This window comes from Heteronotia binoei, chromosome 7 (assembly GCF_032191835.1).
Source record: "Heteronotia binoei isolate CCM8104 ecotype False Entrance Well chromosome 7, APGP_CSIRO_Hbin_v1, whole genome shotgun sequence".
Classification (NCBI taxonomy): domain Eukaryota; kingdom Metazoa; phylum Chordata; class Lepidosauria; order Squamata; family Gekkonidae; genus Heteronotia; species Heteronotia binoei.
The window spans coordinates 109,873,337-109,898,572 of record NC_083229.1 but is presented as its reverse complement, the minus strand read 5'-3'; the positions used below and the strand labels follow the sequence as shown (position 1 = coordinate 109,898,572).

Below are 25,236 nucleotides of genomic sequence, written 5' to 3'. Positions count from 1 at the left end.
ATGTAGCTGACAAATGGGCACCGTCCATAAGATAAAACAAATAATGTCCATAAACAATATCAGTGCACAGTCCAAATACTATTCCAAAATTATCCTGAAGCGGATCATTGAAGAATAACAAATCAAGAAACTCAGGACAGGTTTCGGTAAAGACACCTTCCTTAAACTTTTAGGCCCCACCTGCAGGCATTACAATCATCAGTATCTGTTGGCTATGGAAGCTCCAGTCTATATTCATTCAAGAAGACATAGCGCAAACTCTTTGTAGCTGGAACTGCTTCTCCCAGGTGGAGCCTAAAAGTTGAAGAAGGTGTCTTTACCGAAACTGGTCCTGAGCTTCTTGAGTTGACTGCAGCGTCCATTCCCTTGTTATTCTTCAATGATCCACTTCAGGATAATTTTGGAATAGTACTTGAACTGTGCACCAGTATTGTTTTTGGACATTATTTGTTTTATCTTATAGATGGTGCCTATTAGTCAGCTACATTAACTTTCTTTATTTCAATAGAGGTTGGATACAGAAATTGTTCCTTATTGACATAGTATTATTGTTCCTTATTGACATAGTATTATTGTGCTACACAGTTTTCCATTGTTGATGAACTGTAAAGCTCACGAAACTGCCGTAAAATAATATGTTCATGCCCACAAAAGAAACAGCATGTATATGCATTTTACTGTTCTTCATTCTACTGCTGGCCATGGCTACTTCTTAAGATGTTCCCATTCCCCCTCTTTCTAATTAAAAAAGGACAGGCAGTAGGGAATGTTGAAAACCTTTACCTGAGACCCCAAAGAGACAAAGCCAATCACAGCAGACAATACTGCCTTCAATAGACCAACAGGGTGACTCAATATAAAGCAATTTAATGTATTCATATGTTTATACCAACTAAAACTTCTGAGCTATCTTCAAAGATAACCCCCACTAACTACAGCGATACAGTTTGGGAGTTACAGAAACTCAGATCAGCAATTTATTTATTTATTACTTTAGATTTTTATCCAGCCCTCTCCGCAAGCGGACTCAGGTTGGCTAACAGTTAGTTCAATTGGAACATCTACAAAAGCTGAGGGCATTTTCACACTGCCTATGCAAATCGTTTGGGATGCTGATTGCTAACAGTTTGCTTTTGTCTTGTTTTTTACCATTTCAGACATCACTGCTTGTGTCTTTGTAATGTGGGGTTGAGCTGGTTTTTATGAAAACTCCTTTCTCCCGTTGTTTCTTTCTCGTTCTTCTGAATTGCTGCGAACAATGTCTGAAATCTCTTTTGCACTTCTCAAAGTGCCACTGTTTGTCTTTCCTACCCATCTCCCACACACTGCCTTCCCCTGAGTTTTCTGACCCCCCCCCCCACAAACAGTTTTTTAATATACTGCTATATCATCCTAGCGCTATAGGGCTAAGGTTAGAACCATTATAAACAAAAAAATGCTGTGGTGCTAGAGCAATCTGCATATGATTTATTAATGGATATAAACACTATTTAAACCTTCCATTCCCACCTCCCTTTAGGGTTGCCAACTCTGGGTTCAGAAATACCTGGAGATTTGAGGGTGGGCCTTAGGGAGGTAAGACACCTCAGTAGGGGATAAATGCCATACAGTCCGCCTTCCAAAGAAGCCATATTCTCCAGGAAAAGTGAAACAAATGTTTTAAACAAATTAATCGAACAAATAAACTATCAAGCTATCAATGTTGTCTGGAGATAAATTGTAATTCCAGGGGATCTCCAGCTCCCAGCTGGAGGTTGGCCACCCTACTTCCCTTAGCACAGAGTCAGGGGTACAGAATGTGGCTTAAAATGAAAGTGTAAAAGTGCCCTAAGTTAGCTGAGTATAGAAGAGAAAACAACTTGCGAATGAGATGCAAATAGAAGGGGGGAAACCCTAGCAATTTAAGAACATCAGGTACAAAACTGGTTTCAGATGAGAGGTGCAGAATAAAGTAGAAAAACCTCACCCAAGCCATGAAGCACTGCCACAGTTAGCGAGCTGTCCTCTTCAAAGGACTGGAACGCCTGCCACAGCAACTGTGCCGTCTCCAGGTTGACAGCATTTCTGGCTTCTGGCCTGTTAATGCCAATGGTCATTATAGACCCACGAATCTCAGTAATCACATTCCTGTGCCCTAAAATAACGAAACAGGCAAAAACAGCAACCCTGATGAGTAATCCCATTTTCAAAAGAGTTATACATTAATAGAGTACATTCATTTTGAAGGGTTAACAAAAGGGTTCCTGGTATGGAGCCTGATGGTGCCATGGCAACTGACATTTTTTCCTGGTGCCTCCCCCCCCCCCCCCCAGCAGTGCTTTTTTTTCTGGGGGAATGTGGTGGAATGGAGTTCTGGAACCTCTCTGTGGAAACAAAATTCTCAAAAAAATATTTAAAAGTTCATGAGGGGCACCCGTATATTTCTCTTCATTTTCCTCTTGAGAGTTCTGGAACCCTTTTTTCCAGAAAAAAAAGTCCTACTACCAAGTGATTTCAGGAAGTGGGTGTGTAGAGTTTTCGCCCAGCAAGGCTTCTGACTGACTACTAGAGTTGATTGGCTGAGCAGATTTTTAAAAATGCTGCTTTGGCAGCAGCTTCCACAGCTCAAGGATCTTCACTGTGTGAAGCTTTGGTAATCATTTTGTGACTGGGTCCGCCTCCCGTGGCCACCATTTTATGGCAGTCATTTTGTTGCCACACCTACAATGCCATGTCAGAACGCCAAATGCGTTCAAAAATGTTGGGACCCCTGTAGTACTGTTAAATTGGCGACATTTTTAAAATATCAACTGAAATTAACACCACTGTTCCCTCACAAACACAACTGCATGGACTGGCTTCAATTTCACTTATTTTGGGGTACGTGTATGACTTTTAAAGGATATTTGCCAAATTTGGAGACAAGTAATAAAATCAAGACACATAAAGCACTTCCCAGGGATTAATAATATTGAACAGCTGTTGAGAGGGAGGGAGGGCCAGAGTACAGCAGAGAATCACGAATATGCAAGAAAAAGTCATAAATCGAAGTTACTTCTTTATAAATGGTTCAAGGAGAGGCAGTTACCACTGGAGTTGTGCCTAGTTTTAAACAAAGCTCTTAAACCTCACACACTGACACACTAACCAATTTTGCCCATACTACACCAGAAGGCAAAGCAACTGGGTACATTTTCACGGAAGAGAAAAGGGCAACTCTTCAGCCCTCTTCAGACATCACAAGTCACATGAAAAGGATGTGTGTGGAGGAATGAGCATCTCCAGAATCTTATCAGGTGGTGGTGGACAGTGTTGTCAAATCGCAGCCAACTTATGGCAACCTGCAGGGTTTTCAAAGCAAGAGACATTCAGAGGTGGTTTCTAATGCCTGCTTCTGTGTAGAGGCCCTGAACTTCCTTGATGGCCTCCCATCCAAATACTAACCAGGGACAATCCCGCTCAGCATCCAAGCTCTGACGGGGTCGAGCCAGTCTGTGCCATCTAGGTCAGGGTATCTTATCAGAAATGCTGGTTTTTCAAATGTTTGTGAGCGTAACACAGGAGTTGGAACTCATATACCTAATCCCCTGTGAGTTCCCAATGGAACTCATATACCTAATCCCCTGTGAAAGAGATATACATATTTGGATTTTATTTAGGATATTTCTATGCTGCCTCTTCAAAGTCTGGCTTAAGGCAGTTTACAATTAAAAGTACATCACAACATTTTTTTTTAAAAAGGCATTTGCCATAAACAGCATAAAAATTATCCATAAAACAGAAGATTAAAGAGCTGGTAAGATTAAACCCATAATTAAAAGCCTGCAGGGTGCGGGGAGTGTTTTGGCCTGATGCTTACAATAAAATAGGTACCAGACAAGCCTCAAGGGAGGATGTTTCAGAGGAGAGGTGCCACCACAGAAGGAGCCTTGTCTCCAAAAGGTGCCATGGTTTTGAGAAAGTGAAGTGAGTCAGGTGGGACTTTTCTTACAAGGCTTCTGGATAGCAACAGGAAATTTGGTTGTGTACTTTGTAAAACCTACGTGACTGAAGGCAAGCTGCAGTAACCACTTTGTGACTGGCTCTGCCTTCTGCAGTAGCCATTCTGTGGCCAAAATCACGTGTCAAAATTCTGCAGGTGCCCATTGGCTCAAAAAGGTTGGCGACCCCCATTCTACTCACCACTTGCCTCAGGTCTGAAGGCTGGAACATCTCACAATGGTGGAGGGGAGGGAGAACCACAAACATAATCATGCACAAGTAATTTCTTGTTCACAGGGCATCTAGAAGAAATTGACCCCCCAATCTACAATCTGTTGGGCGGAGCACAAGCAGTTCTCCAAAACTGACAGAACTTTCTGAACCAAGTTAGCATTTCAGCAAGTTTACAATCTTACTTCTAATTATTTCTGAAGTTTCCTTAACCCAAATAAATCTACTTAATACCCACTGAGTTATTCCAGGCTAACGCTGTTGATATTGAAAACAGAATTTGGTTCCCTGTATCCACACTCTGCATTGCTGACCCAAAAAAGCAGTTAAGAATTTATTTGACATTAATCAGTTATGAGGCAATTTTTTCCCTTCACAGAACAATAGGAATTATTACATTTGATGAACAGATTAAAACCAGTTGTTACTCTCATGCCTAATAAATCAATTTGAAAGGGGAGCACAAAATGTAAAACGAACATTTTTAATGTCTTAGTAAACAACTTATTGTTTTTGTAAAGTGACAATGCTTTTCTAATGTTCATCCTTTTAGACAGAAATTATATATGACTGACCATGCAGTCTTTAAGATGGTTTACACCTCTCTAAGCAAACAAAGTTGCATTTACCTGTAACTGCTGTTCGTCCACCTCTTCCATGCATACACAGACATTTTGTTTCTAGTTTAAAATTCCAAAATGGGGGTGTCCTGTCCTTTACAGTGCCAATGCATATGCAGGTTTTCCTGCCAAGTGCATCACGTGCACCTGCTAAGCCAACACAAACTCCCATATTTGACAACTCAGGAACTCGACCAATTTAAACCTCGAAGAAAAAAATGGTCTGTGATAACTCACAGTGGGGCAGGAGGGAAGGAATGTGTGTCTGCACTGAAGACATTGATGAACAAAAATTACAGGTAAGTGCAACTTTGTCTTCATCTTCCGTCTTCTTGTGGAACCCCACACTGGACCATTAGCAAGTTGCTCACCTGAGGAGGCAGGGTGAGTCTCTCACTGAAAAAGAGCTTGCAGCATAGATTTGCCAACCTCAGCTTCCTGCAGGCTCAGAGCATAATGCTTCACAAGACCTCAACCAGGTTTCTGCCTTGCAAACGTCAAGGGGAAGGCAGCTGATGAACCATGGGCTCAGGTAGCGCCAGTCTTCATCTCAAGTGTGTCAAGAACCCCAGCAGTTCAGTAACTCACACCAATCATGTGAAAGGGTTAAGTTTATTACTGACAGACCTGAAGGCAAAACAGGGTTTTGCTAAGACTGAAACGCTAGGCAATATGGCCCCAATACATAGGTACCTCAGAACCGTTACATATTCAATAAAAAGCAGAAAAAAGCTTGCCGGGGATCTTTGGTGGCAGATTGCCCCTGCTCCCAACGCCCTGGGAATGCAGGTGGTTATCAAGCTTGCTTTAGCAACGACCTTTAGGTGATGCCTCAAGCCGGCAGAGTGTCTTCATAATATGTTACAAAGATAACAGCGAGCAAAGCGTGGGAGAAACAAGCAACAGAAACAGTACCAGGTTTTACTTTTACATCACGTTCAGAATACTCAGTTATATCTCAAAGCAATATATCATAGCAAGGCTCCTGACATTGTGGACACAACTCTCCTGTGGCCCTATAACAGAAGTAAACAGCAGCCACCACCCAGCTGGCCACTGACTGGGCCAATGCTGCCTTAACTTTCTTGGGACCCCAAGTACCAAATAAACAATGTTTTGTTCAGCAAAAAAGGCTGTCGGAGCGGGAGTAGCAGAGTGAGGGAGATGACTTGCCCGACACAGGGCTTCAGGAAAGAAAATCAGGCAGACACGTGCAACTAGTGCCAAAAGGTGTATTAACATATATACACAACAAGTGCTCTCTTGTGCAGTCTATACAATATCACCTCCACGGACAAAGTGCTTCGCCTAACCACCATCTCACAGGGAGAGACCTGTGTGATGCACACACAGATCATATATAGTCCAAGCAGCCAATCCTGGCCGTGCTGACTCAGCGGATTGCATCACTTGGCTTCTGCCGGCTCAAGCCGGTCTGCTGATCAGGTCACTGTGACCTAGCCTGGCAGCTAGATCACCAGCTGTCATACTGTAGCTGTCAGACTGGGTTTATGTAGATTCTTGCTCCAACACACCTCCTAATCTATTTAAACCCAGTATACCCAAACACTTTACACAGTTTTCATGTTCACTTGCAGTTAAACATTTCGTGAATATATCAGCGGCATTCTCATCCGATGTACACTTTATTATTTTTATGAGGTTTTTAGCCGCTGCTTCCTTCACATTTTGGTACCTGATAAGTATATGCTTGCTTTTCCCTCGAGCAGCTTGGTTCTCCGTCAGTTCTTTGGCTGCTGAGTTGTCAGTATATACTGAAACTGGCAAATTTACAGGTATGCTAAAGTCCCTCATCAGTTGTACTGCCCACTCTAGGTTAAGTACACATTCGTTTATGGCACCGTACTCTGCCTCACACGTGCTACATGCCACCAGGGTCTGCTTGGTGGCTTTCCATACTACTAGGGCATCTCCCAGAAATATTCCAATTCCTGTGGTTGATTTTGCCTTGGGCCGGTCCCCCCAGCTTGCGTCAGCATAGGCGCGTAGTTCAGGTTTTTCTCCTACTCTGAGGGATAGCTTACGTTCTATTGTGCCGCTGAGGTAACGTAGTACTCTTTTAGCCGCCACCCAATCTTTGTGGTGGGGTTCAGCATTTTTCTGGCACAATATATGTACCTCGTGTGGTCGTCGGTGGCCACCAAGCAGTATCTCCTCCCCGACAGACTCTTTGGCAATGGGCCAATAACGTCTAAATGGACTAGTTCCAGGGCTCGTGTGCTTTCCCTTGAGCTTTCTTTAGCAACAGCACACGCCTTGCTTTTGGTCTTCTTGCAGACCTGGCAATCCAAGTAACATTTGCAAGGATTTACTTTCAAACTAGGCACAAGCTCCAGGGTTTTCTTTAACGCCCTAAATCCGCAGTGCCCAAGTCTCCTATGGAGCAAATGTATACAATTATTGTGCACAGGCTCATTCGACACCTGAGCCACCTGGGCACAATCACTCTGGACCACATACAGTTTACCTTCCCTCTTTCCTGTCACAAGCAACTTTCCCCCACCTCCCAGGATTTTGCAGCAGGTTTTCTCAAATCTCACCTGGTATCCCTGGTCAAACAGTGTGCTAACACTCAACAGGTTAGACTGCAGTGAGGGTACATACAACACATTTTGCAACATACATTTCAGTGCAGGAAATTCCACATTGCCTGAGCAAACAGAATTGGCAGTGGTCCCATCAGCCAATCTCACATACTTATGCTCAGGACTGTCAATGTTTTTCAACAACTCCTTCTCGCAGCAGAGATGGCTCGTTGCCCCGGAGTCTAAAATCCAAGCAGACCCTGTGCTCTCTACTGCAGACGTGACCAGCCGGGTTGCTTCCTCACACGGGCTGGCGGTCCTCCGCTCTCGCCGCACACGCCCCCGCCTCTTCTCCCTCTCAGGGCAAGCTCGGAGCAGGTGCTGCGACGACCCGCATCCATAGCAGCGACGGACTGCAAACGCAGTCGGCTCCACTTCCTCCACCTTCGGACGCCTGCCAGCAGCAAAAGCTGGCTCATTCTTGGCTGTCTTCCCGGACACACCGATAACAGCACGCTGCCCGGCCGACACCCCCGGACAGCTCACGGCCGCAATTCTCTCTTGGAAGTCAAGCAGGTGGGCACAGACGTATTCCATGGTCAGGGTCGCTACGTCCACCGTCTCCAGAGAAGTTATCAGGGGAGTGTACTCAGGTGGCAACGACGACAGCAAAATGTACACTCTGTCGTCTGGAGCTACAGTCTTGCCTCTTGCCTCCAGCTCAACGAAACAGTCCGTTAGCCGTTTGATGTGATCTTTCACACACCCTCCAGCCGGCATAACGGTGCGGAACATCCTCCTTGTCAAGGCCATGAGGGAACCAGCAGTGGTGCTAACATGCACCGCACTCAACGCGTCCCAGGCAGCCTTGGGAGTGTCCTTCCCTCGCACATAAACCAGCTGGTCATCTCCTATAGACAGCACTATGTTGGCCAGTGCCTTATCCGATAACACAGTCTCGGCAGGAGATAAGTCAGCAGGGGGGTTACTCACGAACAGCCATTGCCCTTCACGCTTGAGGTAGTGTTGCATTCTCAGGCTCCACACCGCGTAGTTGGCTGAGGTGAGCTTCTCAACGGCTACTCCAAGCTGTTGCTGAGCCATCGTGCCGACTCCTCCTCACAGCTGGCTGCCGACGTCCCTCTGGCTCTCAAACAGAGAACGGTGGTGCTTCTGTGTCCTTCACCGGCGTTCCTCGCCTCCGGCTCTTTCCAAACTCACAGTCAGCTCAACTCTCAACTCTCTCCTCCCCGCAGCGGAAGCGTGCTGGGCCCATAACCCTGTCGGAGCGGGAGTAGCAGAGTGAGGGAGATGACTTGCCCGACACAGGGCTTCAGGAAAGAAAATCAGGCAGACACGTGCAACTAGTGCCAAAAGGTGTATTAACATATATACACAACAAGTGCTCTCTTGTGCAGTCTATACAATATCACCTCCACGGACAAAGTGCTTCGCCTAACCACCATCTCACAGGGAGAGACCTGTGTGATGCACACACAGATCATATATAGTCCAAGCAGCCAATCCTGGCCGTGCTGACTCAGCGGATTGCATCACTTGGCTTCTGCCGGCTCAAGCCGGTCTGCTGATCAGGTCACTGTGACCTAGCCTGGCAGCTAGATCACCAGCTGTCATACTGTAGCTGTCAGACTGGGTTTATGTAGATTCTTGCTCCAACAAAGGCTTCGTTCTTTCTTTATTAGCCCTTCTAATGTCTCAACACCCCCATTTTGAATGTTTGTGAACATTCAGCTGCATGAATGGTGCAAAATGTCCGCAGCAAGCCTGTGCAAGAAGATGGAAAATGAATGCTGGCTTCAATGGATTTCATATAGCATAAATCTACTTAGAATTCCACTGTTAAGAATCAGTCACAATGATATCTAAATAACAGATCCTGGGGCAATGACTGATAAGAAAGATCACTCTAAAAAACCCCACAAAACAGAACGCAAGATTTAACAATATCAGAACATAGCATTCAATAATCACTGAAGCACCTTTAATTCCATTTAGACGTAGGGCTCCTTGACACATTTTTCCCCATATACAATTAAAAGATCTTTCTTGCCTCACATGAGTGTGTCCAGCCAAAGGATTACTGGGGCCTCTGCACATGCAAGGAAATTAGGCACTGTTATCAGCCCCATGGCACAGAGTGGTAAAGCTGCAGTACTGCAGTCCGCGCTCTCTGCTCACGACCTGAGTTCGATCCTGGCAGAAGCTGAGTTCAGGTAGCTGGCTCAAGGTTGACTCAGCCTTCCATCCTTTCGAGGTCGGTAAAATGAGTACCCAGCTTGTTGGGGGAAAAGTGTAGATGACTGGGGGAGGCAATGGCAAACCACCCCGTAAAAAAGTCTGCTGTGAAAACACTGTGAAAGCAACGTCACCTCAGAGTCTGAAATGACTGGTGCTTGCACAGGGGACTAACTTTACCTTTTTACATGTACTGAAGTAAACACACAAGCATTTTTCTACAAAGGATTATGTACACACATTATATATACTTTTTCCAACAGCAGAAGGACAGTTATGCAGGCCTCATTTGGACATTATCACTTAGGGGTGTACTCACTTTTGTTGCCAGCAGTTTAGACATTAATGGCTGTGTGTTGCATAATTTTGAGGGGACAGACATTTACACTGTTATAAAAGCTGTAGACTCACTACTTTACATTTTAGCCAAGTGTCATTTCTTCAGTGTTGTCACATGAAAAGCTGTATTTACAAAATGTGAGGGGGTGTACACACTTCTGTGACATACTGTACATGGTATACATCGTGTGTACTAAGAAACTACTTTCATAATATGTGAACCAGCTCTCCCAGAAATTATGACACCAGAGGCAAAAAAAAAAAAAAGACATTTGAAAATCTACAACAGGCAAAGATTTTTTTCTGTAGTGTAACAGAGACAGATGTTTAAGCTATGGAGGCGGGGGGGGGGGGGAGAATCAACTCTTGATGAAACCATGAAGCTTTTCATTTCCCATGTTTATAAAACGATATGGGCGTGGGAGACCTTGCTTCAAACCCCGCCAGAGCCATGAATTTCTCACTGGGTGGCTTTCAAAAAGTCTCTTTCTCAGCTTCCTATCCGTCTGAAATACGAATAATAAAGATATCCCATGTTCATTGCCGCCAAGTGCTTTTCACATTAAAACTGTATGAGTTAAATTGGCAACCCTGCGCATTTAAATCCAGTTGAGTCCCATAAAAACTATGCACAGGAAGTGGGCACTACCTTTTCTTTTAGTAAACGTGACTGCAAATATGTACACTAAAGGCCTACAAATCAAAACCGAGCTGGGGAAATCACAGAAAAGTCTCATGGCTTTAAGCCAATCCTGGTTTTAACAGTCTCCCTGTTAGATGTCATGTTATCTTTGCCACCTTCGTCCTGCTGGCAGGACTTCTCTACTCTGAATGATGGGCAGGCAGTCAGTAGGCAAAGCTTTTTTCTATCCCTGCAAAGAGATACCTACCACTTGCAGAATTTTTTGTTTGTCCCGCAGTTGTCAAGGGCGTAAAAAACCTGCCAAGCAAAAAGGTGATGCTCCTGATCAGATCTACTGCTTAACCACTTCCTCCGAAACAAGCCCCTATTCTAGGCTCACCCACAGGGTGATTATTACCTTTTATTGGGTTCCCACACAAATGCTATCCAGACCAAATGGTCTTCCAATTTGTTTATTACACTATTTTGCCATTTGATCCTATCTCTGTATCGGTTTACACCCTTAACCCACCAGCTAAATGTAGGTAGCTCTGCTGACTGTACCCCATTCCCTTGTCTGAAGAAGTATGCACGCATACGAAAGCTGACATTCTGAATAAAACTTTGTTGATCTTAAAGGTCTACTTGACTCCTACTTTGTTCTACCGCAGGAAAGTTTTAACCCTTGCTCCTTGCACACAGAGGGTTTACTCAGTTGTGCATAAACAAAGGGAAGCCCCGGAGCACCTTTAAAGACCACCTGCTTAGTTGAGACGAACTTTCATGGCTTGGAGCCCGTTTTTATCTGATGGATAATACTGCATAAAACCTTCCGTATCGCGACAACTCAGCGCAGCTTTTAAGGGACCACAAAGCTGCTATTTTATAATGCTGAGCTTGGGGACTCATGGCCCAATTTCACACTAGACCTTTAATCCTGGTTTAGAACTGTCCCCAAACTGACATTCTACTCTAGAATCATTGAATCAGAGAAACCAGCTATGATTCTATGATTTCAGTGTAGAATGTCAGCTTGGGGACAGAGTTAAACCAGGATTAAAGGTCTGGTGCAAACTTGGTCCGTGAACTCCTCCCTTGCGAATCAACCGTGCAGGCTGGCAGGGCGGATGGGCAACATACAATGCAGATCAGCCGGCAGGGTCTGTAGAGGAAGCCCTCTTTCCGTTGCCTTCCCCATCGCAGTAGCAGCTGCCGAGGGAAACCACACGCCAGCCGAAATTTCTGCTCCACTCGTCCTTTGCCAGCGCTACAACTTGGCCTGTAGGTGACGCTGTGAGACTGCAAAATGTACATAAACTAACGTAAGGCGGGGGTGGAGCGTGTGATTCTTCCCCATTCTGCGTCTGTGTGCAAAGGGCAGGCAGCAGGTACGACGGTTTGTTTCGGAATCTCCACGTGCCTTCAAGGTTGGTTTTTTATTTCTCCCGTGCGTAGGCGAATGGTTTGCTTAACGCAGAGACGAAACCAGAATTACAAACCTTGTCGGGGTGGCTCTCCTGCTGTGGCAGCCGCTGAGCAACTTGCCCGACTGGACGTGGCCCCTGCGTGCAGAGATCTGCAGCTCTGCAAGACTCCTCCCCTGAGAAGACTCGAGGATCTGGGCAGCAGTTGTCTGGACATTGCAAATCCAGCAGGACTCCACCAAAACAGGCTACTCCGCTCCGCCACGCCTGCTGTTGCAAGCGCGCCTGCGTCAAATTGCCTACTTTCTCTTTTCTTTTCTTTTTGCTGGATATGGTAGTGGGACAGCAGCGCCCCCTTGTGTGTTTCGTACATCCTGCAGGGTTTCAGGTTTTGGGAGGCACAAGCGTGAGGGCCAAATTTGGATGGGGCTGGGGTAATGAATGCCAGATAACTCAGATCAGGGCACGTGGCAGATACAATTAACTCCAAATGTTAACTCTCAGTGCCTTCTCTACCTCACTTTTTCTTTTGATATTCCTTTTTTTTTAAATTCCACTGTTTCCACAAGAACCTCGGGATAGCAGCCGTAGTTCTCACTCCGCTGCTTTCCTCTGATATAGCAAAAATAAAGAAGAGTCTGGTGGGTGGCACCTGGGAAGTGAACAAAATTTTATCCCAGCATAAGCTTGTGATGAATTAGAGCCCATTACTTCATCTGAAGATAGGGTTGCCAAATCCAATTCAAGAAATATCTGGGGACTTTGGGGTGGAGCCAGGAGACTTTGGGGGTGGAGCCAAGATCAAAGCTGTGACAAGCATAATTGAACTCCAAAGGGAGTTCTGGACATCACATTTAAAGGGACAGCACACCTTTTCAATTCCTTCCTTCCATAGGAAATAATGAAGGATAGGGGCACCTTCTTTTAGGGCTCATAGAATTGGATGCCCTGGTCCAATCTTTTTGAAACTTGGGGGTATTTTGGGGAGAGGCACTAGATGCTATACTGAGAATTTGGTGCCTCTACCCCAAAAAACAACCCCCCCAGAGCCCCGGATACCCACAGATCAATTCTCCATGATTTTCTATGGGAATAAATCTCCATAGGGAATAATAGAGTTCCCAGCAGACATTTCCCTCCCCTCCCCCCGCTTTCTGACAACCCTGAAGTGGGGGGAGGGTCTCCAAACCGGGGGATCCCCCTGCCCCCACCTGGGGATTGGCAACCCTAGGGGAAGATCATTGATGTGGAGATATGGGCAGCGTCGCCAGGCCTGGGTTGGGAAATATTTGAGGGTAGTGTTTGGGATGGGGAGTAACTTCAGTAGGGTGTAATAGCATGTTATAGAGTCCACCTTCCAAAGTGGCCATTTTCTCCATATGTACTGATCTCTTATCGCCCGGAAATCGGTTACAATTCCAGGAGACCTCCAGTCATCACCTGGAGTTTGGCAGCCCTAGGATGTAAACAACTACAGGGTCAAGGGGCCATGAGAGGCAGGACATACATGGGGAATGTAATTATGTATGCCAACAGTTACCTTTCTGGGAGAAATCTGGCCACGGTTGCTCACGGCTTTGTGTCATCCTAGATAGACTACTGTAATATGCTCTCACGGAGCAGCCTTTGAAACCACAGGTAATCCCGAAGGCAGCTCTCCAATCAGTAGAGTTACACAAAACCACATTGCTTTTCTTAGGCTAATAAAAATAACTCTTAAGACATTCCCTGGGTGCATTTCCTCATTATTTGCATCTCCAAGACAGCAGAATCTGACATGTCAAATTCTGTCTGTAATTTTATTTAAAAGGGATAGGAGATGCAATACCAGAAAACGAGAGTTAATCCAAATGTGCTTTTTTAAACAAAAAAATCAACCATGGGACTGGACAGTAACTAGTTTTGTTTAAAACCAGTTTGTATCTAAAAGCCACACTCTCTGTTCTGAAAACTCCACCCCCTAATCTCATATCATCAGACACATGAAGCTGCCTTATACTCAGACCATCAGTCAATCAAAGGCAATATTCTCTACTCAGTGGTTCTCCAGGGCCTTAGGTAGAGAGGTCTTTCCTATCACCTACTACCTGATCCTTTTAACTGGAGATGCTGGGGATTGAACCTGGGACCTTCTGAATGCCAATCAGATGCTCTGCCACTTAGCCACAGCGATTATTTATTTATTTATTATGTTAGATTTATATCCCACCCATTCTACGAAGACTCAAAGCGGCTAACAACATAAAATAAACAATATTAAAACAGTAAAACAATCAGATAAAATCACAATGGTGCTACTTCGTCTATTCAAGGCAGGATCATATAGTATTTTCCTTTCTCCAAAGCAGTCAGATCCTAGGCAGTTGGTACTAATACAAGGTAGATCCAGGTGAGGTGGCAGCCCTCGCCCATTTAGATGTCATATGCCATCCAAAACAATTCAGTCTTGCAGGCCCTGCGGAACTGCGATAAGTCCCGCAGGGCCCTGATGGCTTCTGGGAGAGTGTTCCAGTTTATTGGGGCTGCTCTGAGAAGGCTTCTGCTCTGGTGGAAGCCTGTCTGCTAACCTCTTTTAGCCCAGGAACGACCAAAAGGTTTTGAGAACTTGATTGAAGTGCTCTCTGGGGAACACATGGGGCAAGGCAGTCCCGCAGATAGATAGGAGAATAACTTTGACATTCAGAAACATTCCTATATTACCAGGTCACGTTGCACAAGTGAGTCTTACTGAGACCTTTCTCAGAATAAATTGTCTAGTTTCTTTGAGGCATACTTTCATTCTGCCTGATGTACCTGCTGTTTTACTTGTCTGTTCAATATGGTTCTTTATATGTGTTTTCAAATATTTAATATGATCGCATATGTTACAGTGATTTTTCAATATGTGTGGCATATTGTGATGATGTCCCTCAAAGTCTATCAGGTATGACAGTAACTAGGAGACTGATGGATGTACGTTTTGCAATAAAGTGAATTGGGGGTTTATAACCGCAAAGACACACACACGTTTATATGTCGCGCAAAAATGTTCTTAAATGAATTTATGCTGCTTGCAATGCACATTTTTGCTCAAGCGGAGTTTACCCATACACTCCCATTCAAGATTTGGTCACAATGTAGAGTAAGCAATGTTTCAAAAGTCTGTGGAATTTAAGGCAGTCTTCATGGTGTACATTATGCTGTTTTTTGTTGCTTTGCTCTCTGATTTTGTAATGCAGTTTGTAACACATAATGTTTTTGTAATGCATAATCTAATCTTCCACTGCATTATCCTCTAGTTTTATAATTCTGCTTTTGTTGCCTGTATTAATTTTGTATTTTAGTGCCCTGTTATCTTATTATGCATTATACTGTTCTTACAGCATTTTTAGTTGTCTCTGACTTCGATTCTCAGCAAGAAAGGCAGACTAGAAGTGAAGCAAATAAATAGTGTGATGCACTTGTGCATTGGTGACATTATCAGTGCAAGGAGGGGCACCACAAGTTAGCCTTGTCTAGGGTGCCAGCCCTGGATACAGTTCAAGTCAGAGCCTACTCTCTGTTTTAGTAAGCCCTCCCTACCAAAGAATGCTCATCCCCGTCCTTTGGAAAAGGTAAGGCTTGTGTCTGGCAGGGAGAGGGGGACTGGAAACACCTGTGTGTGTGTATATAAGGGAGCCAGTTTGGTGTAGTGGTTAAGTGGGCAGACTCTTACCTGGGAGAACCAGGTTTGATTCCCCATTCCTCCACTTGCAGCTGCTGGAATGGCCTTGGGTCAGCCATAGCTCTCTCAGAGCTGTCCTTGAAAGGGTAGCTTCTGGGAGAGCTCTCTCAGCCCCACCCACCTCACAGGGTATATGTTGTGGGGGGAGGGGTAAAGGAGATTGTAAGCTCTGAGATTCAGAGTGAAGGGTGGGGTATAAATCCAATATCATCTATTTTGGAGCATCCCATTAAATGCTCACAAACACCCATAAACATTGTTGAGTGTTCAGTATGGATGGTTCCAAAATGAGAGCAGTTTGGAGTAGCACATGGAGATGCTCGTGTAAGCATGACCGAACTGGATGGGACCTTTATAAGAAGGTGCACGGGTCCAAAGAGAAGAAACAGCATTTAGATCAAAGGCATATTCCAAACAGTAAGTCAGGAGAGATGAAGAAGTGGTACATACTTGTGAAGTCATCCATCAGGTGGTAAACTGGGACGCGCTGCTGTGCCAGGTGGAACTGAAGATGTCTGAGCATGGAGTCAAATATTTCTCACTACTGTGGGATTCCTTGAAGATATTCATGGCATCCTGGGAACAGAACGTGTCATTTGATGGATAGAAAGAAATATAACCAAACAGAAAGTGAAGTCCTGCTTCACTAAACCAAGGGACAGGACAGAATCAAGGAAGGTGGAATATGCAGCTATAAAAAAGGAAAGAAATAAAGGCTGCCCAAATTTGATTTCTAGAGCTTCTGGATCATAAGAGGACAATACTTACTGAAGGGGTTCAACAACCAGAAAGCTATGGGAGACTCAAATTCAAAGGTATGGTATCATTTCTGATTTCAGATTTTCAGTGGACATAACCTTGTTAACGTGTAGAATACCATAGACCGTATTCTCCCGGGCCGCTCACGGCACTTAAGCTGTTGCTGTGTATGGATGAAAGTCCAAAGGACAATTCTAAATGCACTTACATCAGGTTTCTCAATAGACTGATGGGCAGTGGATTACAATCTGATACCTGCACTTTTGGTGTCACCCGTGAACTGGAGTGTTCTACCTGGAATATATTTATAGTCCTCCTTCACCTGCCAGTTTTCCATCAGTGTTTCGGAATGTCTTTTTTTCTGACATTGACTCAGCAATAAAGATGCCAGCTCATAAGTGCTTGCTGGTGTTTTGATAACATGGAAAGAATGCAACTGAGAAATTAGTTAATGCAGAATAAGTGGTGGCACTGCATATGATAAATTAAAGGGCCAGAAGCATAGCTTCCTAAATTGGGCTTTTGATGGTAAATTCAGCAAGAAATAGCTAAAGTAATGTTCTCTAGTTTTTGTTTTAAGAAAGATCTGAAATGGCCCAGAACTGAAGAGAATGTAACTGAAGCAAGCAGCACTTGTGTTTATCTGAACATGACCAGAATGTGATTTCTCTTGTCGCTGAAGAGCACCTGAGAGTGGAGAAGGGAAGGAGGCAAGCTTTCTCAACTAACCCTTCTGGAGACAGCCAAGGGATTATGGGATTAATCATAATAATGTTTCTCATGTATATAGCGCCTTCAGTGTTTAAAATGCTTCATACACGTTATCCTTTTGTAGTTCCTACAACAGCCCTGTAAGGCAGCCCAGTGTTCTTTTCACTGTATTATAGAGGGGTGGCTGAGGCAGAAATGGTGGCTTGTCTGAGGCTACCGAACAAGTTCATAGAAGCGGCAGGATTTGAATCAGGAACCAGGCAGATCACAGCTCACTTTCTGTACCACTACACGCAACTAGACTGTCTCCTACAGATCGCATCAGGCCTCTTTGCAAGGCAGTATCAGGTAGCATAGGAGTAGGGAAAGGAGAGTATCTTCCTCCTTATTACATGAAAGGGGTGAGGTGATATTTAGCAGGAGAGAAACGTAATGTCTGAATAGTGATAATGCACATTGACAGAAGTGGATGGGGGTAATTTGCCAATGACGATTTGATAATCGTCATTGGCAAACTACCCCCATCTAATGAAGCTATTTGTTTGAAAGATGGAATAGTAATATGATAAATAAAGGAATACATAACTTCTACACAATATTTTTCTCCTTGTGATTATGATTTATCTTTTCCTTATAAGGCGTTCTTTTCTTCTCTTCAGTTTTCACCTCTGATGTGGAAATGGGCACTCGCCTTCTTCAGTTTTGCCCTGGAACCAGTTTATGTTGTTGGACATGATCTTTCTGGATATGACTCAGGTACCTCCTTCTAAATCCATTAATTAGACCAAAAAAGAATATATTTGTCATTGCAATAGCCACTTGCTCTGCTTATACATTCCTATGTTCCTGTTCATTGTTCTCCTAAAAATGAAAGAATGTAGCTGCCAGGGTACAGCTGTACATTACGTGTACCCTTGAAGATAATCCAAAAACGATCAGAGATACAAAATGGGTCTTCTGCAAGGTGGAACTATTGGGCAGAAGTCTCTCCTCCCCTTCACTTTTTATTAACAGCTTCTATTTTAGAAATTATAATTAAGTTTTTCCAGGCCTCATTTTGGGTAGGAGCTCGCAGGAGTGGAGCTCTGAAACCTCTAAATTTTGTTGTGCTCTTTCTTCCTTAACCTTCCCCCCCTCCCCCCCCAAAAAAAATACTTGCTTTTGGCCTCCATTGTTCAAACCCCCTGTGAGAATTTTTCTGGACTCTTAAGATTTGACAAACATTCTAATATTTTTCTCCGCAAAAAATGGAAAAATAACCCAAACATATAAAGCAGACACATATAAAGCCACTGTGGTCACATAGACGAAAGGAATTTTAGAAGTATGATGGGAGTAGGGTTGTATTATGACAATTATAATTCAAGAAGTGTTTTAAGGTAGATGCTGAGCTGATATAATTTAGTACACCTTCTGGTGATGTCAGGGGTGTGTGGCATTTGCAAATGAGTTATACAAATGAGTCGTGCTAATGAGTTCCAGCACCCCTTTTTCTACAAAATAACCCTTGAGTTTTTCAGATGTCTGGGTATGCACAGTCTATTTCGTTTCTCAAATAATCACATTGTTGACCAAATCATGACTAGCATGGGTTGTGATCTAAGGCACAGGTCAAACTAGATATTATAGTGCCCTCAGATCTGACCCATGGCCGCCCATGCCATTTCAGAGAAGAATTTGGCCATTAAAGGACAGGAACTTGATGTGCTGTAAAGTACAAAATTGCATCGTAACGCAATCAATATTGTGGTTTTTTTAGACAATGGCAGATGACTCCAGGACAACCGGGGTGGGGGAGGGTGGTAGGTGGGGTGAACATGTGTCGCTGACAACTCAAAATGGGAGCAAGATGGAAAAATAAGTCAGAATACAAGATTTTCTCACTAGAAAACCATGAGTTGAAATCCAAGGGGGGGGATTGCGGAAAATGGGAATTCAGAAAATGTGGGGTGAGGGGACAATGACTTCAAATCTACTCCTTGGGAGGCAAAAAATTGTGTGGGAAATGTAACAAAGTGACTATTTAAGAACGCCGATGTTGGGGCTCGCCTTGCACTTCTGCAGAAATAGTCCTGGTGCTGCCACACCTCACATTTTTAGATGGCCAAATTTGTCTCTAAAATGGTGTTGGCTGCCACAGGTCATACCTTTACATAGAAAATACACAGGCTTCGTTGTGGACTGTAACAAAGTATGAATAATCACTGAAGAGCAACTTGAAACAGATGAAAGTATTTACTAGAGCATAAAACACTATTAACCATTTATATAATGTTTATACAAAATAACAAAATCATTACTTTCTTCTTGCATAATAGCTGCTATCCTGGAATTCCATTAGGCACTGTCCCTTTAAAGATAATGTCATTCAAGCTTGCAAAAGGAAAGCCTTTCTCAAAACATTTCTCCTTCTGTTATTTGTTGTGGATGTGAAGTCTCCAATCACTTCCACAAGTTCAAAGTCCAAGCTTTCAATTACGTGAAGAGAAACAGTGTTAGGTTAAAACAATTTTATTTGGTAACATATGGTAACAAATTATATTTCTTGCATCATTAATAACTTCTTTTATCTATCCCATATATTATTTTCTACCTACCCCTCTCCCCGTTACTTGACCCCCACCGGTGTTATTTACTTAAAGTACTAATATTTAAAGGTACCCTTAACTAATAAAAACAAAAATTAATATTCTTTTTTCTAAGACTTAATCATTATCAAAAATTGTCCAATGTCCTTTTATTTTCCACTCTTTTTCTACATATCTTCTGAACTTTTTCCACTCCATCTTAAAAACTTCTAAATCATAGTCTCTTAAAATTCTTGTTAATTTGTCCATTTCACTCTATGTCATATCTTTTATAAGCCAATCCCATTTCTCTGGTATTTTTTCTTGCTTCCACAACTGCGCATATAATGTCCTAGCAGCTGAAAGCAAGTACCAAATTATAGTTCTATCTTCTTTTGGAAATTTTTCCATTTGTAATCCCAACAGAAAAGTCTCTGCAACTTTCTTAAATTCATATCTCAAGATCCTAGAAATTTCTTGTTGAATCATCTGCCAATATTTTTTTGCTCTTTCACAAGTCCACCACATATGGTAGAAAGAACCTTCATGTTTTTTACATTTCCAACTTCTGTTTGGCATCTTATTATTCATCTTTGCCAATTTCTTAAGAGTCATATACCATCTATACATAATTTTAAAACAGTTCTCTTTAATCTATGACACGTTGAAAGCTTCATAGAGTTCTTCCACAAATATTCCCAAGTTTCCATCTGTATTTCTTTATTTACATTAATTGCCCACTTAATCATTAGAGATTTCACTACTTCATCTTCTGTAGATCATTTTAAAAGTAATTTATATAATTTTGAAATTAATTTTCCGTTGTCTCCAAGCAGAACTTTTTCCATTTCTGTTTGCTCTTTTCTTATTCCTTCAGTTTTAATATCATTCTCCACCAAGCTCTTTATTTGCTGCATTTGAAACCAATCATATTTATTATTCAGCTCTTCAGCAGTTTTCAATTCTATTTTGCCACTTTGTATTTTTAATAGTTGATTATATGACAACCACTTTTCTTCACCCGTCTCAGCTGTTATTTTTATCACTTCGGCTGGCACTATCCATAACAGTTTTCTCTCATCTCCATATTTCTTATATTTCATCTATGTATTTAGCAAGCTGTTTCTTATATAATGATGGGAGAAAAAGCCGTCTATCTTTTTTCCCCCATAATACATATAAACGTGCCAGCCAAATTTATTTCCATGACCTTCCAACGCTAAGAGTTTTTTGTTTAACAACATTATCCATTCTTTTATCCATACTAAGCAAACTGCTTCATGATATAATTTTAAGTCTGGTAATTGAAATCCGCCTCTCTCTTCTGCATCTGTTAAAATTTTCATTTTAATTCTTGGTTTCTTCCCCGCCCACACAAACTCTGAAATTTTCCTTTGCCATCTATTAAATTGTTTACTGTCTTTCACAATCAGAATAGTTTGAAACAAATACATTATTCTTGGTAGAATATTCATTTTAATTGCGGCTATTCTACCCAACAGTGACAAATTAAGAGAAACAGTGTTGATAAGGGAATCCACAGAATAAAAATATTACAAAGGGAGAGAATGCATCTTTCCGGAACTTTATTTTTCCACAGCTCAATCCCTCTTAATAATAATAGTAAACATCTTCATGGAACCACAGAGAAAAACGTTCATACGTGGATCAACACACCAATTTCTAATCTCTACCGGGTGCAAATACTGGAAAGAGAAATGTTTTGAGAAAGGCTTTCCTTTTGCAAGCTCGAATGATGTTATCCTTAAAAAGACAGTGCTTAATGGAATTCCAGGATATCACCTATTATGCAATGAGAATGTAATGATTTTGTTTCTTTGTATGAACATTATATGCATGATTAATAGTGTTTTACACTCTAGTAAAATAGTTGTGTCTGTTTCAAGCTGCTCTTCAGTGATTATTCATACATTGTTACAGGCCAGACCTTGGCTGCTGTGACATCTCATATGGCTGGGCAAATATGAGCTGTCTCATTCCCTGGCATTAAACAGAATAGGATTCTTCTGCTTGTCCACAATTCTGTATGCGTGCTGAAAGATCGCTGTGCATACTGAAGCAGAGATGCCAGCCTCCAGGTGGGACCTGCAGATTCCCTGGAATTACAGCTCATCTCCATACGACAGAAATCAGTTCCCCTGGAGAAAATGAGTGCTTTGGAGAGTAGACTCTATAGCGCTGTACCCATGAGGTCTCTGTCCTCTCCAGACTCCACCCTCAAGTCTCCAGGAGTTTCCCAACCTGGATTTGACAACCCTACCCCCTTTCCCTCACCAGCGGGAGGGGAACCTGGCAACCCTATACTGGAGCTAGATCATTTTCTTTCCTAGACTGATGTTGTTGTTTCCCCAGAAACTTGCATAATCATTGGTAAAAGGTAAAAGTAAAAAAGGTAAAGGTAGTCCCCTGTGCAAGCACCATTCGTTTCTGACTCTGGGGTGATGTCGCATCCTGACATTTTCATGGCAGACTTTTTACGGGGTGGTTTGCCATTGCCTTCCCCAGTCATCTACACTTCCCCCACAGCAAGCTGGGTATTCATTTTACCGACTTCCAGAGGGATGGAAGACTGAGTCAACCTTGAGCTGGCTACCTGAACCCGCTTCTGCTGGGATCGAACTCAGGTCTGCAGTACTGCAGCTTTACCACACTGTGCCATGGGGCTCCTTCTAATAATCATTGGTAGGCACAAAAAATGCATGCTTTTACCATTTTCCCCCATCTGTAGTATTTTTTTTTTCAACAAAATGTTCTAGGTGACAAGGATACTGAAGCATATCCACATATAGCAGAGCTGGGGAGCACAACTTTCCATGGCCATGCATCAGGAGAAGGTTTCAGTGCCACAACAGAAAGCATCCCTTACATCACAAGCTATCTCGACCCTTATTATCCAGAAGTAACCACAGCTGGTTACTATGAGTCAACGTATTTTGCCTATCGCTACACAGACAGAGAAGAACCCACCGATCCTACACCAATGGTTGTTACAGATGTCACTGCCATGAAAGAAAACAAAGACCTTCTCCCAGCTCCTGAAGGTCCAAAGAAAGCAGAAGGTTTGTGAAATAAACTTCTATCCCCAGAACTACAGAGCTGCGAAAACATTTTACAAGAGATTTAACCTATGACCATCTACATGTGAGCCCCACCTCCTCCCTGATATTGCCAAATATTTAAATAATTTTCAGATGTGTTTAATCATAATAGTTAATGACACAGAAATCCTGGAAACTGTAATCCTTGCAGGGCTTTTTTGTAGCAGGAACTCCTTTGCATATTAGGCCAATCTTCCTGGAGTTTACAATAGGCCCTATAATACCCTGTAAGCTCTTGGATCGCTATAGCTGTCATTCCAAGGAGCAAATGTCTCTTAATTTCATGGCTACAGTCACCATCTACAGTGATCATGGATCCCAGAAATGTGAAGTCTGTCACTACTTCCATGTCTTCCCCTTCTATTTGTCAAGGTGTGATGGGTGGACCATAAGGAAGGCCAAGCTCAGAAGAATAGATGCTTTTGAGCTGTGGTGCTGGATAAGAATCTTGAGAGTCCCTTGGACTGCAAGATCAAATCAGTCAGTCCTAAGAGAAATCAACCCAGACTGTTCCCTGGAAGGTCAGATGCTGAAGTTGAAGCTCAAATACTTTGGCCACCAAATGAGAAGGGAGCACTCACTGGAGAAGATCCTGATGCTGGGAAAGAGAAGGCAAAAGAAGAAGGGAACGGCAAAAGATGAGATGGCTGGGCAGCGTCACTGATGTAACAAACACGAATTTGAGCAGACTTCGGAGGATGGTGGAAGACAGGAGGGCCTGGCATGACTTTGTCCATGGGGTCGCAAAGAGTTGGACTCGACTGTGCAACTGAACAACAACAAGCTCTTGGAGGACTGGCTACATCAGGGGGCATGGCCTAATATGCAAAGGAGTTCCTGCTACAAAAAAAAGCCCTGATTCTTTGAAAGGGGAAGGTGAATTTCAACAAAGAATTCTTAGCATCCTCATCCTATATAAAATGGTAAATCTGGCATCCGTGTAGGTTGATAGAATAGGTTCTTTTTCTGTAGACCTGAGGGGAAAAATTTTAAAGGAAGGGAATTAAATCCTCCCTCCTCTCAAGAGAAGAGTGTTGCCTGCTTCTGCAAGGGCAATATACTAGACCATTCCCATCAGCTGGAAGGCAGCGGAGGTGGAGGTAGGCGATCAGAGCATCAGGGTTGATTGATTAAATTTATGGATCGCCCAATCCCTGCTATAGCAGGGCTCTGGGTGATGTACAACACATTCAAAACAATTTCAACGAAACAATTACAAATAAAAACAGCTAAAAACATACAAAAGGTTAGAACAGTAGAAGGACAGGTGGCAAATAATCTACCCATTCCAATTGCAGACTTCCGGCTGCTCCTTGCCCAGCTCCTATTCATCTCATTATGAAATTGTCCTAAATTCCCCCTATTCCAAAAATGAATTAGTTTTTTGCCTTCCTTCTGAAACCTGAACACCCAAGCAGCATGTTAGTCTTCTTCTGTTGCCGTAGCATTTGTATCTGAATATCTAGAGATACCTTTTTAGGCACATGTGGAGCCAGTGCTTTTGGTTTCATCCTGTTTTCACGTTGCTGCCATTCTTTCCTAGTTGTTGATCTTTTGGAAGAACTAAGACTGTCGAGTGAGACAAGATTCGTGATTGTTCCAGGATCTCAGAGTGGTCTGACAGCATATCAGTTAGAACCTGGCATTACAAGAAAAACCAGGTATGTTAAGCACCTTCTCCCCACCCACCCCCCCAAAATTAGTAGGGCTATAGTTTAGTTTGCTGTTGACCATTCTCAAGTTACACATTAAGAGAGGTTGAGGCCTGGGGATCAGAATACTAATAACCAAGTTGCTCTGTAACAGGATACAATGACTACTGGAGAGCCAAAATGGGGGGCTTGCATTTCAAAAGCACCGCCTCCACCTGTCTGCAACTATTGCTCTGTTTTCTGTTTTAAGTATGGGGATGGGAACAGAGGTGGAAATGTTTGCGGTGCTGCTTCCTTCCAATCTCTTATTTTATAGCAAAGTTCTTGCCCTCACTCTGAACAGACTTCATGATAAGACAGTGTAGGCCAATTAGTTTGGCTACATGACAATGTCACAGAGCCAATCCAGAGTGCTTACTGCACTAGCTGTAAATGATTTTGTGCTGTTGCCCCATAGTCAGATCTAGTTAGTTATATAGTGCTGGGACATGAGTGCATTTTTTTAAAACAATGAAAAAAAAAGAAGGAATTTTTCAGTAAACATTTCAAGTCACCTGAAACCTTTTTCACTCTAAAACATTTTCCAGGTGAATCTCTGGTGCAGACTACAGCTCTAATTAAAGCTTCATTTTCAACAGAGTGTTATACAAATGTTGAGTGTTATACAAATGTTGGCACCTTTAAGACCAACAAAAGTTGGTTCAAGGTGTTATACAGTTAGTGCAAC

General features: G+C 43.0%; 1 protein-coding gene and 1 long non-coding RNA gene across 2 annotated transcripts in view; one reads left to right on the top strand and one right to left on the bottom strand.

The window, feature by feature from the left end:
- LOC132575433 (enoyl-CoA hydratase EchA19-like) overlaps positions 1-12,281 on the bottom strand; it is a 30,835-nt gene extending 18,554 nt beyond the window's left edge. Inside the window, exons 1-2 of the mRNA XM_060244198.1 lie at positions 12,074-12,281; positions 1,967-2,134 (exon numbers count right to left, since the gene is read on the bottom strand). Coding sequence (XP_060100181.1) covers positions 1,967-2,134; positions 12,074-12,215 — 310 coding nt within the window. The 5' untranslated portion in view covers positions 12,216-12,281. The remainder of the gene's footprint in view (positions 1-1,966; positions 2,135-12,073) is intronic.
- A 5,549-nt stretch (positions 12,282-17,830) lies between these two features.
- On the top strand, positions 17,831-22,614 carry LOC132575431 (uncharacterized). Its single transcript, XR_009555678.1, has 2 exons — positions 17,831-17,927; positions 22,516-22,614. It is a non-coding gene; the product is annotated as an uncharacterized LOC132575431 (long non-coding RNA).
- The last annotated feature ends 2,622 nt before the right edge of the window (positions 22,615-25,236 follow it).